Source organism: Podarcis tiliguerta (assembly GCF_965153285.1).
Source record: "Podarcis tiliguerta genome assembly, chromosome: 14".
Lineage (NCBI taxonomy): Eukaryota > Metazoa > Chordata > Lepidosauria > Squamata > Lacertidae > Podarcis > Podarcis tiliguerta.
This window is the reverse complement of record NC_139547.1, coordinates 41822270-41837679: the sequence shown is the minus strand read 5'-3', so window position 1 is coordinate 41837679 and position 15410 is coordinate 41822270. Positions and strand designations below refer to the sequence as shown.

General features: G+C 47.1%; 1 protein-coding gene across 2 annotated transcripts in view; it reads left to right on the top strand.

Moving 5' to 3' along the window:
* FAM20C (FAM20C golgi associated secretory pathway kinase) overlaps window positions 1-15410 on the top strand; it is a 107346-nt gene that overhangs the window by 78207 nt on the left and 13729 nt on the right. For both annotated transcript variants that reach the window (XM_083413534.1, XM_083413535.1), the window contains exons 4-5: window positions 9988-10080; window positions 12600-12715. In XM_083413534.1, the coding sequence (XP_083269660.1) occupies window positions 9988-10080; window positions 12600-12715 (209 nt within the window). The remainder of the gene's footprint in view (window positions 1-9987; window positions 10081-12599; window positions 12716-15410) is intronic.

Genomic DNA, 15410 nt, shown 5'->3' with positions numbered 1-15410 from the left:
ATAACCAATACAGTGGTACCTCTGGTTGTGGATACAATCCATTCCAGAGTGCCCTTCGCACCCCGAAAAGTCCATAGCCAGAGCAGTGCTTCTGCGCATGTGCAAAGTGCGATAAAGCTGTCAACGGCTACAGGCCACGATGGCTACTATGTTCTGCCTCCACATTTGGAGGCAGTAATGTTTCTGAAAGTAATGTTTCTGAAAAGCCACAGGAGGGGAGCATGGTTTGTGTTGCAGGTTTCTCTAAGTCAGGGGTCAGCAAACCTTTTCAGCAGGGGGCCAATCCACTGACCCTTAGAACTTGTGGGGGGCCAGATTACCGTATTTTTTGCCCTATAGGACGCACTTTTTCCCCCTCCAAAAATGAAGGGGAAATGTGGGTGCATCCTATGGGGCGAATACAGGCTTCAGGAAGCTCTGCACAACCCTTCGGAGCCCGGCACCAAGCCGCGCCAGCCTCCGAAGGGTCGCACAGAGCTGCTTGCGCTCCCGGGCTCCACGCAGCTCTGCGCGACCCTCCGGAGCCCGGCACCAAGCCGCGCCGGCCTCTGAAGGGTCACACAGAGCTGCCTGCACTCCCGGGCTCCACGCAGCTCTGCGCAACCCTCCGGAGCCCGGCGCCAAACCGTGCAGGCTTCCAGAAGGTCGCGCAGAGCTGCCTGCCCTCCCGGGGTCCGCACAATTCTGTGTGACCCTCTGGAGCCTGGCGCCAAGCTGCGCCGGCCTCCAGAGGGTCGCGCAGAGCTGCCTGCGCTCCCAGGCTCCACACGACCCTCCGGAGCTGGCGCCAAGCTGCGCCGGCCTCCGGAGGGTTGCGCAGAGCTGCCTGCATTTCGAAGCCTCTTCAGCGTGCCCGGGCTTCGCACAGCTGTCCGCAAGCCTGGGGAGACCGGCACGGCTCCCTAGGCTTGCGGATAGCAGGTTGTTCTGGGGGCTGGGGTTGCGGGAAGCTTGGGCTTCCCCCGCGCCAGCCCCATGCCTGGGGGGGGGGGAATATTTTTTTCCCCTTTATTCCCCCCCCCCCAATAACCTAGGTACGTCCTATAGGGCGGTGCGTCCTATCGGGCGAAAAATTCGGTATATTCTGGGGGGGGGGTGATGTAAGAGCACCACGAGTCCCAGTGGTTGCTTACCTACATCTTGCAAGCGGCAGGGGCTGGCGGTGGCAGAGGGAAGATGAGCAGTGCGCGGAAAGGCTCTGGAGAGGGGCTGCTTAAAATGGTGGCCGCTCAAGTGCTGCTGCTGCTGCTGGCACCAACAAAGCCCAGTCCCCTTCCTCCTCTAGGCAGGGCAGGGAGAAGCCAGGAGGAGGGAGGGAGGAGGAGGAGGCAACGCCACTGAGGGAGGGAGAAAGAGGGAAAGAATGCTGGCGATTCACGCAGCGATTCATGGACCGTCCACGGGCCAGATCCAGAAGGCAATTGAGCCTTAGTTTGCCGACTCATGCTCTAAGTCAGCGGTTCTCAATCTGTGGGTCCCCAGATGTTGTTGGACTACAACTCCCAGCACCCCTAGCTAGCAAGGCCAGAGCTCAGGGATGATGGGAGTTGTAATCCAACAACCTCTGGGGACCCACAGTTGAGTACCGCTGCTCTAAATCATCTGCTTGGCCCCAGTGAGATCAGGATGCTGGACTAGATGGGCCATTGGCTGGACCCAGGAGGCTCTTGTTCTTATCACCAAATGTCTCAGTTTGTTTGTTTTGACCCACTTTTATTGCACTTTGAGTGCAAGAGTTCACATCCAGATAGCAATAATTCAGTGAGGTTGGTGGAACATCACAATGCTAATAAAGTAGGATGGCATGGGGACCACCCAGTATAGATCCGCCACTTGCACCGTTGTGGTGCTAAGAACAGGTTGCAGAATACGGGGGGGGGGGGGAACCATTCAGTTAGGAGCCCCCCCAAATTACTGCAGTGTTGTTTTTCTTGTTGCTACTTTGATTTAATTGCTTCTGCGGCTTATGTCATTTCCCTTTTGAACATCACTTTATTTCGGGGTAGATAAAAGCTTTTTTTATCCTCTTCTTTTTTTAAAAAAAAAAGGGAAAGGGAAAAAGAAGTCTTCATCTGTCAATAAATTTTCCGCCAAACTGATTCCCTTATTGGAATACAGAAGCCCATTTGGATGACACTGGTGTCAGCAGATTTTCAATTTTATATCGGGAGAGAGAAAGCAATGTACATTGGAAATGGTTGACTTGGGAATTATATATAGTCAGGCTGTCAGCCGATTAAAGATTATTTAGTTGATTCATCAACCGGCTTTCAATTAAATCAGCGCAGTTTAAATAAATTGCTGCATGACCAAAGCAGCAGTGTAGGTGCCTTTTTGAGAATATTGAAGGCAAATGAACTCTCTTTTTTTAAAAAATAGAGAGGTTTCTGTTCCCCTTACAGAGGCACAGTTCCCAGAATTCCCTGGGAAGAAACAGCTATTCTGTTCTGCAAGTTGTAGCTGTATGAAGGGAATGGGGTCTCCTAGCCACTCTCAGCACCCTGAACAAGCTACAGTTCCTAGGATTCTTTGGGGGTGAAGCCAAGACTACTTAAAGTGAGACTGCTTTAAATGTATAGTACAGAATTCTGGCTTTGTTCTGTGGGCCCTCCTCATGCATAAATAGAACATCCATTTAGTGCATGGTTGATATATTCGGCTATATTGAACAATGCACGTGCAATGGATCTTTCATTTCCCCGCAGTCCTCCAATACCCTTTCCCCAAAAAAATGTTTTCCACAAGTTGGGGAGGGGGCAACCAAACATGGTAGGATTTGTCTTCCGGGGCTGCAGTGGAAAGTTGTCCCGTTTCAGTTGGGAGATTCCTCATCAGAGGAGGCCAGAAGGTCCCAGCTTACACCAAGCCCTAGATCAAGCTCCATACGGAGGTGAGGAGCTGGGATCCTTTGACAAGGCTGAGGATGGGCCATCTGCACCCAGGGCGAGTTTGGCCTCTGACATCGAGGAGGAATGGGACTCAAGTTTGAGGGAAACCCTTTAGCTCCAGGTGGAAACCCAGCCAATCCAGAGGAGCACCCAACGACAGGCAAAGACTCCTCATTAGGGCTGGGTGATATATTAATATCTCATCCAAAACTGGTTTGAAATCCGTATTGCAATATCGGCTTTATAATTTTTGACTTGTCAATATATTGTGAATCATGATGCGTGTCTGCACTGGGTTACATATCGTCCGAAACTGGTTTAAAGTCCGTATCATGATATCAGTTTCATAATTTTTGTCCTGGCAATACATATTGCAAATCATGTTGTGTGCGTGTGTGTGCTATGCAATAGCCATCATGCAGGAAAAACAATGCCCTTAGTCTTTATAGTTCCATCCTTATTTCAGACATCGTGCTATATCAGTATACCATGATGTTTAGCTGGTGATATATCACGATGTTGAAAACAATATACCGCCCAGTCCTATTCCTCATCAGGAAAGGACTCTTTAGAAGTAAACTCCTCCTCTCAGAAGACAAGGGATAGGAGTCAGCTGAGGTTTTGTGGGGTTCGAGCAGCTCCAGCTGAGAAACCCCAGTCCTGGGCTGGACTTGCTCCTGGAACAACTTCTGGGCTTTGCCTGCTACTGGATCATCTGCCTGCACCAAACCTGACTGCAGGCTGCTCAGATTTTGCCTCTCACTTGATCCTTTGTTGTGGAATCTGTTGGATTGGACTTTGACCTTGGACCTGCCCTTGAATGCTGCTTCGGTTGCTACCCTGTTGCTTCTGGCAAGTCCACTACTGACTCAGGAGCTCAGGGAGAACAGGACAAAGGTCGCCGGTCTCTTTTTAAAAAGTTAAATATTTTATTCATTTTCCAGAAAAAAGATTTAAGCATGAACATAAACATTATCAAAACAATTGGTTTCCTGCCGCTCCCATCCCTTCCCCCAGAACAGAAGACTAATGCATCAATTTTCCCCATAAACCTATATACATAGCTGGTGAGTGCCAGTCACAAAGGTGTTCATTTGAGTATTTTATAAAAGAATACCATAGTTCAACAAACTCGTCTGTATCATAGGCATCATTCAGGGCAGGTACTTAGTTTCTCAGATAAAGCAATTCCCAATACATTCTGTTTCCATTGTGTGATGTGTAGACAAGAAATGGTTGTACCAAGTCACATGTCCACCACATGTGGAAAGTTGTGCCAGTTACCTTGTCCCCTCTCCACCATGTGGAAGAGGATGGCTTTGTCCATATAGCTGAGTCTTACAGATGTTAGATGCCATCTAGGTAAAAGGTAAAGGACCCCTGGGCGGTTAAGTCCAGTCAAAGGTGACTATGGGGTTGCGGCGCTCATCTCGCTTTCAGGATGAATGAGCCGGCATTTGTCCACAAACAGCTTTCCAGGTCATGTGGCCAGCAGGACTAAACCGCTTCTGGCACAACAGGACACTGTGACGGAAGCCAGAGCGCACAGAAATGCCATTCACCTTCCCGCCACAGTGGTACCTATTTATCTACTTGCACTGGTATGCTTTCGAACTGCTAGGTTGGCAGAAGCTGGGACGGAGCAACAGGAGCTCACTCCATCTTGCGGATTCAAACCACCAACCTTCCAATCCGCAAGCCCAAGAGGCTCAGTGGTTTAGACCACATCGCCACCCGCTTCCATCTATGTATTAACTTAAAAGAATTTTCTCTAATGCAGGTTGATGTTAATTTTTGGAGGTGGTTGTCCATAGGTTGTTCCAATCTAAAGGTCTCCAATCTTAGGTCAGTGGAGCAAAAGTCTCCTTTGCCTAATATCAGTGGATTCTCGACTCTCCATGCAGCCCCTTCAACACAGTCTGCTGTGGCTGGTCTGCTTCATTGGCTGCACCAACTCTCTTGATGGCAGGAGGAGGGAAGTAGAAAGCTCCATTGTGTGAGCTTGACTTCTACACCTTGTCCATGTCAAATCTAACCCATTGACTTGGCCTCCCTTCCTTATTACATTTGTCGGTGACATCCTGTTCTTAGAAATGGCTGGTGTGTAACCAGATATGCCCCTGCCTGCGCCAAAGAATTCAAGCACCCAGATTCCAGCGGTGCTAGAGAAAGGCGTTGGGTCATTTTGGCACCGTGTACCCATTGATGCATTAGTACAGCAAGTACCATTCATTTTCCCAAGGACGCACTAAGCCCCCGAAATGCATGCCAAGTGGTGTTAGTAAAGAATCTTGCAAGTGATTCTAATCTATGTGCAAAATTTATTAAGCTTGGTGCAAGGGACAATGGCGCGACAGCCTCAGAGGCATTCCTTTTGTCTACAGGCTGCCTCTTTCATTTAGGATAAATCAGGTTTACACTACCTTGGGGCAATCTCGATTCAGTCTCTGCACAGTCAGAGTCAACATCAGGGAATGCAGGGAAATAGCTTGGAAGACATTGGCAGCCTTCCTTTCAGGTGCTAAGAAATGGTTGCTGTTGTTGCTACAGCTCGTTTGTTGCTTGTTACACAAACAAAATGTGCCCAAGCAATGTAAAACATGTTTAAGAGCACAAGCATAGGTAAAAAAATACATTTAAGGAAAGAGAACACATGAAATTGCTTTGGCATCACAACTAAGAGCAAACAATAAAATTGCAATCCAACAATGGGCAGGCCAGAAAGTGAGTTTTTCATCTGGCATGGAAAAGGTGTCAGTGGAAGCTCCAGGCAGGCCTCACTGGGGAGGGTGTTCCACAAATGGGGAGCCACAACTGAAAAGGCCCTGTCTCCTGTCATCCTCCTCTGAGCCTCCCTCACAGGAGGGATTCTGTTGCATATGCAAAAGCAGGACCAACTCTAGAAAATGTAAGAGAGTGATATGTAAGGGGGGAAATTATAGAATGTATATATAATTCTGTTTTCTATTATATACATGGTCAGGGATGGTGGAAGGTCACAAGTTAGCTGGGGCTATCTTAGTGCATTAACTTCCATGTGACTCCTCTGAATTTATGTATATTGTATTCTTAAATACAATACACATAAAAATGCAAAACTAAGGCACAGGTGGCAGTGGGTTGCGGGGTTGTCAAGATTAGTAATAGCCATCTATATTGTTGCGTAGAGCTGTGGGGAGTTAATAGAAAAGTAACATTTCCAAGAGTATATTATTCCAGCAGTGCTGTAATGACCACTCCCAATGTCCGAGAGGCAGCAGCAAAGAAAAATTAATGTTTTCGGTAGATAGCTCTACTCTCATGATAGAAGAGTTTGGATTTGATATCCCGCTTTATCACTACCCGAAGGAGTCGCAAAGCAGCTAACATTCTCCTTTCCCTTCCTTCCCCACAACAAACACTCTGTGAGGTGAGTGGGGCTGAGAGACTTCAGAGAAGTGTGACTGGCCCAAGGTCACCCAGCAGCTGCATGTGGAGGAGCGGGGACGCGAACCCAGTTCCCCAGATTACAAATCTACCGCACTTAACCACTACACCACACTGGCTCTTTGTTGGGTATACTTGGATGCGGGTGGCGATATGGTCTAAACCACTGAGCCTCTTGGGTTTGCCAATCAGAAGGTCGGCAGTTTGAATCTCTGCGATGGGGTGAACTCCCATTGCTTTGTCCCAGCAACTGCCAACCTAGCAGTTTGAAAGCACGCCACTGCAAGTAAATAAATAGGTACCACTGTAGCGGGAAGGTGAATGGCATTTCCGTGTGCTCTGGTTTCCATCACAGAGTTCTGTTGCGCCAGAAACAGTTTAGTCATGCTGGCCACATGACCTGGAAAGCTGTCTGTGGACAAACGCCGGCACCCTCTGCCTAAAAGTGAGATGAGCGCCACAACCCCATAGTCGCCTTTGACTGGACTTAATGGTCCTTTACCTTTATCTACAGTTGGAGATATCACCACAGGCCCTGTGGAACCCCTTGAGATCCTTCCCAGCACCTTCTCCCTGCTGGGCTTTTGCTTTACTAGAACTCTGCATCTCTCCCCAGTTCTTCCTTATCTGGCCCCACTCCAGAAAGGAGAAATGGTCTAGCTGCAGACTTTTCTCTCAGAAATTCTCCATCAGCTAGCCCCACAGCTGCCCTAGGTGGCTCCTGGTGGCCCGTTGCAGTCTGTATGCAAATGGAGCCCACAACAGCCCCTCCTGTTGGTTTGGGCCCATGGACCCCAAAAAGTTAGTAGCCAAAGCTTGGCCATTTCTCCATCCACATTGGCAATACTTCAGCTTAGTAGTGACTCCTTCTGGAAGGGACCTGAACATGACATAAAGCGTCTTCTTCTGGGTACCCACAGGCTGTGGGGCAGAGCTTCAGGGCACAGTAATGCTAGGAGTGGGATGAGCCTTCACCGACCCACACACCCCTCTTCGAACGCACATAAGCTTTTGATTTTAAGCAAATAATAATAGTAATTCCGGATCGATCCTGCCCCCAAATGCACCCGAGATGAAGGAACTACAGGTTCTTACAATGCATCCCTCTCTTGAGCTTGTTAATATGCAGGAGAGCACTGCACATGCCAAGTGACTATAAATGCGGAGATGGAGAGAACATTGGTGGAGCTCAGATGTAAAACGGAACTGTCATGTTTTACAGCGGAAGCAGTGCAGCAGCCAAAGTTGAAAGAGAAGCACGATGACTTTCGGAAACGTTATAATTGGGATTCACAAGGGTCTAATAAAGCAACCATCTTTGCTGCTGCTCTTCTTAGATGTTGTTTGACAGAGTGTTTGTGTGTTGAGAAGGGACGGTTTGTGGGGGGGAAGTTTTCCATACACATCCGTCGCTTGGAACCTGGAATTTTCTCATAATTAGGCCTTGTTTGCACAGTTGTAGATGTGAGAATGATGTACAATGCAGTCATATGGCACATTTGACGTAACTGAAGTTGCAACTCCATCAGCAGTATGAGGGTGGTCATATTGGACTATCTCGCAGGGCTGTTGTAAGATTACTGAAATAATGTGTTCAAAGCCACTCTGAATTAGGAATGAATGGGACTGTCTACTTCCAGCCCCATTTTCCATGTGTTGATTCTTAAGCCTATTCCACGTTTTTTTCCACTTTGAACAGGGACCCTGTTTCATGTGTTTGAGTCTTCTAGGATGCCTTTCTGTTTGATGTTTTAATTTTTATTTTTTAGACTGAGCACCACTTAGAGATTTTTTAAAAATATTAACTGGTTTTTATTTAATGCTTTTAAATAAATAAAAATTAATTTGCTGCTTTTTACTAATATAAATTAATTTGCAGCTTTTTAATATCAATCGCACAGAAATTCAGATTTAAGTAGTATCTCGTCTCAAAATACATAGCAAATCCATTTTAGCTTAATATATGCATTTCTATATGTATTTTAGCCCAAGACCCATATTTCGTAGCAGCTTTCGAGCTAATAATTTTGCAGGAAGCCTGCAACTTATGTGCATTAACTTGTGTGCATTCAAACTTTTGCTCGTGGCAAAAAAAATATACATTAAAATTAAAAAGGGAGTGGGAAGGAGGCAGGGTTCCGGGGAAAATGACTTTGGCAATCCCACTTACCATTGAACCCAGTAGGTTGTGTCTACAGTCGTACCTCGGCTCCCAAATGCCTTCAGAGTCAAACGTTCCTGCTCCCAAATGATCAAAAACCGGAAGTGAGTGTTTCAGTTTTCAAACGTTCTTTTGGAAGCCAAATGTCCACTGGGGCTTTTGTGGTTTCTGAACGTTTCGGAAGTTGAACGGACTTCTGGAATGGATTCCGTTCAACTTCTGAGGTACAACTGTATATGAAATTTTGGCTCTAGGCACGACCCCCAGAATGTAACCCTTGTGCAAGTTGCGAGCTTACTGTATTGCAGATTTTGAGGAAATGCAAATGTTGAAGGAGAAATGTTTGTCACCCTCAAATTAGGCCCCATCTGCACTCTACATTTAAAGCAGTATCTTGCCACTTTAAACAGCCATAGCTTCTCCCAAAGAACCCTGGGAGTTGTAGTTTCTAAAAGGTGCTGAGAACCCTATTAGGAGACCTCTATTCCCCTCACAGAGCTACAATTCCCAGAGTTCCATAGAAAGAGAGATTGGTTGTTAAATCGCTCCAAGAACTGTAGCTCTGTGAGTGGGATAAAGGTAAAGGTAAAGGTACCCCTGCCCGTACGGGCCAGTCTTGACAGACTCTAGGGTTATGCGCCCATCTCACTCAAAGAGGCCGGGGGCCAGCGCTGTCCGAAGACACTTCCGGGTCACGTGGCCAGCGTGACATCGCTGCTCTGGCGAGCCAGAGCCGCACACAGAAACGCCGTTTACCTTCCTGCTAGTAAGCGGTCCCTATTTATCTACTTGCACCCAAGAGTGCTTTCGAACTGCTAGGTTGGCAGGCGCTGGGACCGAACAGCGGGAGCGCACCCCGCCACGGGGATTCGAACCGCCAACCTTTCGATCGGCAAGCCCTAGGCGCTGAGGCTTTAACCCACAGCGCCACCCGCGTCCCTCTGTGAGTGGGATAGGGGTCTCCTAATAGGGTTCTCAGCACCTTTTAGAAACTACAGCTCCCAGGATTCTTTGCGAGAAGCCATGTCCATAATGCTTTCAATGTAAAGACCAGATGGGTCTTTAACCTGGGAGCCTGGCTAAGGTAAGTTTGCACCAGCAGTCACAGGAATCATGTACTGTTATGTACTGAAGTTCTCACCCTGCGCCAGCAGGGGGATACTGTAGATAGTTTTCACTCAGGTCCACATATGCAAATAAGGAAATGAAAGTGACGTTCAGTGATTGGATAGTTACAGAAAGTTGTTACTGTTGCTTTGTAGTTGAGCTCTATATAAGCAGGTTGGCTGAAACCTTCAGCTCAGTTCTGTTCTGGGCCTGTGAATAAACAAGAGCTGTTGAAGAATCGCTGTGTCGTCTGATATGTTCACCCACAACTTAACATGTACCTCAAGCATCCCTGCTTAAAAGGCTCCAAGGGCTTCTCATCAGGAAACCCACCACAGAGACTTACTAACCCTTTTTTTTGCTTAGCCTCAAGTGTGAAATCTTCTCCTGTCTTTCTTTTTACAGGCAAACAAGAGAGCAAGAAACTCCCCCAGACTTTTTCTATTTCTCGGACTACGAGCGGCACAATGCGGAAATTGCAGCATTTCACCTGGACAGGTAAGGAGCACGCAGCAATAATTAAAACAAAAAAAATGACAGGGAATCACCTACTGAGTTTTAGGTTTGTATGTTGCATGTATATATATATTTTTTAAAACCCTTGTGAAGTCTGACTCGGTGAACTGTGTGCCTGCTCAGTCCACTGTCTGAGGTGCTAACAGCTTTTGCAAGGATAGGAAGCTCCAGGCCTCCAGATGTTTGGGACTACAATTCCCATCATTCCTGACCACTGGTCCTGTTAGCTAGGGGTGATGGGAATTGTAGTCCCAAACATCTGGAGGGCCAGAGTTTGCCTATGCCCGAGCTGTTGGGTAACTTCAAGCCCCCGTCTGCTCTCTTTCCTTTTCTTTGAGAGCCAGTGTGGTGTAGTGGTTAGAGTGCTGGATTAGGACTTGGGTGACAAGGGTTCGAATCCCCACTGGGCCATGAAGCTCGTTGCGGGGGGCAGTGCCATATTTACATATAAGAAGAGAAGAAGAAGAAGAAGAAGAAGAGTTTGGATTTGATATCCCTCCTTTCACTCTCTTTAAGGAGTCTCAAAGCGGCTAACATTCTCCCTTCCCTTCCTCCCCCACAACAAACACTCTGTGAGGTGAGTGGGGCTGAGAGACTTCAGAGAAGTGTGACTGGCCCAAGGTCACCCAGCAGCTGCATGTGGAGGAGCGGAGACGCGAACCCGGTTCCCCAGATTACAAGACTACCGCTCTCAACCACTACACCACACTGGCTAAAAAAGCTCTAGCTTAGGGCCCCACTCTCTTGGGGGCCCCCAAAAAAATTAAAGGAAAAAAACCTGGATGTACACTTCTAAAATATAGGATAAAAAAAAACAAATAAAATAAAACCCACATACAGCAACAATGTTTTGTGTCATGTAGGCTCCTGTTTGTTATGCGACTTTAGACACCTATTAGGTCCATAAATTACCATGTAGCATATATTCAACATGAAAAACAGTGACAATTTGTTGTTGACAAAAGGACAGCTGGACATATGAAGGGCCCCATTACCTTCGGTAGCTTAGAGCCTCATCAAACCTAAATCCGGCCCTGGGAGCGGGGCAGTCAGTGCCTCTCAGCCTAACCTCCCTCACAGGGTTGCTGTGGGGATTTACCTGAGGAGGGGATGAACCATGTACACCACCTTGAGCTCCATGGAGAAAAGGAATGGGGTATAAATTAAATAAATAAACAAGACTTGGGCCAGGCAACCTTTCAAACAGATGACACATTCAGATATAGTACTGTCCATTGTAAAGCAGGGCACCAGATTGCCCTCTTGCTGAGATCTATAAACAACACAAGCAAAAAAGCTGCCTTTGAATTCAGTAGTATGTACAATGCTTGAGGGCAGTGAGTTTGTTTAGTTCGCACATTCATGCAAACCTATTTTACATTTCCTAAGCAATCCGCAAACCAGAGCATAGCAATCCTTCAAAACACTTCTCCGAATGTTTGCATTCAGTGCTTCAAATGAGCAAACAACATGTGTTTAAAAAGCACATATATTATTTTTTTTTGAGGGGGGGGGGAATGTGCCCAAAAGTGTATGTATTTGGGATAGTGATACAGGGATACCTTTGTTCTCAAACTTAATCCATTCCAGAAGTCCGTTCCAAAACCAAAGCATTCCGAAACCAAGGTGCTCTTTCCCATAGAAAGTAATGCAAAATGGATTAATCCGTTCCAGACTTTTAAAAACAACCAGCAAATTAACATGAATTTTACCATCTAATGAGACCATTGATCCATAAAAGGAAAGCAAGAAACAATGTACTGCAGTCACACGATCAATCAATCAATCAATCAATCAGTAGCTGAACTGGGTTCCACACAGTCACAAAAACAAAAACACAAAATAAATCAGACTGACCTCAGCTTAACACTCAAAACGGAAGTGTGGCACTCAAAACAGAAGCGTGACACTCAAAATGGAGTATATTTGGCTTCTGGAAAAAGTTCACAAACCAGAACACTTACTTCCTGGTTTGCAGTGTTTGGGTTCCAAGTTGTTTGAGTACAAAGCGTTTGAGAACCAAGGTACCACTGTATACCAAAAATGCACTACATATGGGGAAATGGCTTGCAAAAGTGCATCTATTGAAAGAACTGCCTGCCCAAACACCTAGAACTTGAGAGCCAGTGTGGTGTAGTGGTTAAGAGCTGTAGTCTCGTAATCTGGGGAACCGGGTTCGCATCTCCGCTCCTCCACATGCAGCTGCTGGGTGACCTTGGGCCAGTCACACTTCTCTGAAGTCTCTCAGCCCCACTCACCTCACAGAGTGTTTGTTGTGGGGGAGGAAGGGAAAGGAGAATGTGAGCCACTTTGAGACTCCTGAAGGGGAGTGAAAGGCGGGATATCAAATCCAAACTCTTCTTCTTCTTCATGCAGACTGGTACAGAAGTGGGTCAAACAGATTTCAAGACAGGAAAAATGGGAAACTTGAAATGTCCAGGACTGTCATTTCAATGCCATACTGTCTCTCTGTTTTTCCTCCTCCCCACCCTGCCGCTCAGAATCCTGGATTTCCGGCGTGTCCCACCAGTCGCAGGCAGATTAGTTAACATGACAAGAGAAATAAGGGACGTTACGCGTGACAAGAAACTATGGAGGACGTTTTTCATCTCACCAGGTATGTACTTCCGTTCTGAAATGTAGTTCGCTTTCTTATTAAAAAATCTTTATGACAATATATTCCAGAGGGCTTTGCAGCAATACAGCAAGTAAAATTACAAACTGGATAAAGCAATCAACCATCTAGCAGCACAGATAAAACCTACAATATTTAAAATAAGCTTTTTTGCCATACGTGGAAAATAAAGCAAGGTTGGCGCCAATCGAGCCTCTCAGGGGAGGGAATATTTTTCTTACTGCCATAAAAACAGGTCTTATTTTAACATGGCGCAGGTCAGGCTGATGGTTCCCACCGAGTCCTGCATCTTTTAGAAGAGGGAAACCAAATCTTCAGCCTTCCAGATATAGTGGACTACAACATAAATACATTGCAAATACATCTTTCTGCCCAGAGTTGGTTAATCTCCCCTAAGGTCTCCTTATATTTGAAGCACATGGCTTACCCCAAAGAATCCTGGGGACCACCATTTTTTAAGGGTGCCAAGCTTTGCGGGAGGTAAACTACAGTTCCCAGGATTCTTTGCAGGAAAGCCATGATTTGTAAATGTATGGTGTGGATGTTCTATTCAAACTATGGTGGCTCATTCCCCCAGGAAGCAGTGATGGCCACCAACTCGGATGGCTTTAAAAGAGAATTGGATAAATTCATGGAGGAGAGGATCATCCCTGGCTACTGGCTGTGATGGCTATGATCTGCCTCTACAGTTGGAGGCATCAATGATTCCTGAAACCACAGGAGGGGAGAGGGTGTTCATATTCTGCTACCTGGTTTCCCACATGCATCTGGTTGGCCACTGTGGGAACAGGATGCTAGACTAGGTGGGCTGTGATGGCCTGGGACTCAGGCTCAGACTCGGAGCCAGAGGAGTCTCAGTCCGCACCAGATCCTTTGCCTTAGGCGGCATCTGAACCTAGTCTGGGACTTGATTCTGAAGAGCCCCAGTTTGCACAGGTTCCCCTGCAACAAGACCAGCTGGGCCGAGTCAGGGGCCTGAGCCCGCCCTGGCTCCAGATGCGGGGATTACCTTGTTGCCTTCAGCTGGGCCATCACTTACAGCTGCTCCACTACCAGTTGGGTCAGGAGAGGCTGAGGCGGCCTCTGGGTCTAGTAACCCACCGACATCTCCTGAGCTGCAGAGACTGAGGTCTGAGAGAAGGAGAGACCTGAGTACTTGCAGGAGGAGTGCTCACCTTTGGGCGAGACAGGGGGATCAAGGGGATCGCGACCGGCCGTTACCCCGACAGAGATAAAAGGCTGCTGGACCCCGCCCCAGGTTGCGGGAGCAACGTTGCTGTTTGCCAGAACCTGCCTGTGATCCTGTGGCTGACTTTGCCTGGTTTTCCTTGTGTCCTGCCTTGGCCCTGTCGGACTGACTCCTCGCGGAACTCTTGGATTCGGGACCGGACCTGGACCGCGTTACTTGGGTTACCCCCAGGCCCAGCACATGGGCCCTTGGCCTGATCCTGCAGGCTCTTCTTACGTTTCATGCAGGATGGAGTTTACGGCTCTCCGTTTCCTGCAGGGTCCAAACCTTTTGTGTCCATCCTGTTCCCTGAATCGCTGCCATTTGATGCCAGCGTTCATCAAAACGCATTTATCTGCTTACACTGGTGAGGCTTAATGAACTTCAGCATTCACAGAGAAAGACCCCTGGTGACGTTTTGTTAATAACAGCTGACTGGCAAAGAAATGGGCAGGGGGAGCTCGATCACCTCCACGTAAATATTTCAAGCGATTTGCAGATATTTTAAATTCTTAACTGGACTCCTCTCGCTAACAAAAATAGACAGAGGCTGCACCGTTCTATGAACGTCTAGAATTATATAAGGATTGTAAGGAGACTGTTATCTTAGCTGGCAGCCTGAACAGTGAGTTCCTGGGCTTCTGTTGTTTTAAGTTCCCAAGTTGCCTCTGCAGTTTTACTTTTGGAAATTACTCAGGTTGTTCCTTAGGCTTCAATATATAACCAGGGTTGTTATAATAATGGCAGAGCTTTTGCAACCTTTGCTGAAGGTTGGTTGTAAGGATGAGAAAGAAATTTGATTGAGTTGCATTTAAAGGCAAACCTATTGAATTCCAAAACAATGCATGAACTGGAGCACCCAGCAGGATGAAAACCCACCTCCTCCAGCTGATTGACAGTTGGACTCCATTTGTGGAAGATGACCTCATGCATCAAACTGGATCCCCTGACAAGCTAGAAGTTCCTTTATGGGCCTGAGGCTGCCCCACAGGCAAGCGGTTCCTCATCCTCATCTCTTAAACACACACAAACACACACACAGCTGTTTTGGAGTTTCTACAGGGTGTTTGGGGCTGAAAAATGGCCATCGCAGTTTTGTTCAAGAATTACTCTCCATCGAAAGCACCAGCCTTTTGTTCGAAGAAACCTGCCTGAAAGTGGCGGGGGGGGGGGGAGGCGGGAAGTCGATAACACAATGCTACGTTTGGAAAGAAAAAGAGGACTGGAGCACTTTAGACTAAATGTGAGGAATGGAAATAGGTCAGTAATTATTTAAATGCACTGATACGTCCTTTTGCAGTTGGGCCGACTGCTATAACTCCAGGCCCTGGACGAATGAGTGGTAATTTAGCAGCAAAAAGAGACATATTAACAATGTCTGCCATAGTTTCCACAGTAATTGAAGTGGCAGTTTACCGAAATCAATGTTACATAGTTAGTAAGTGCTGG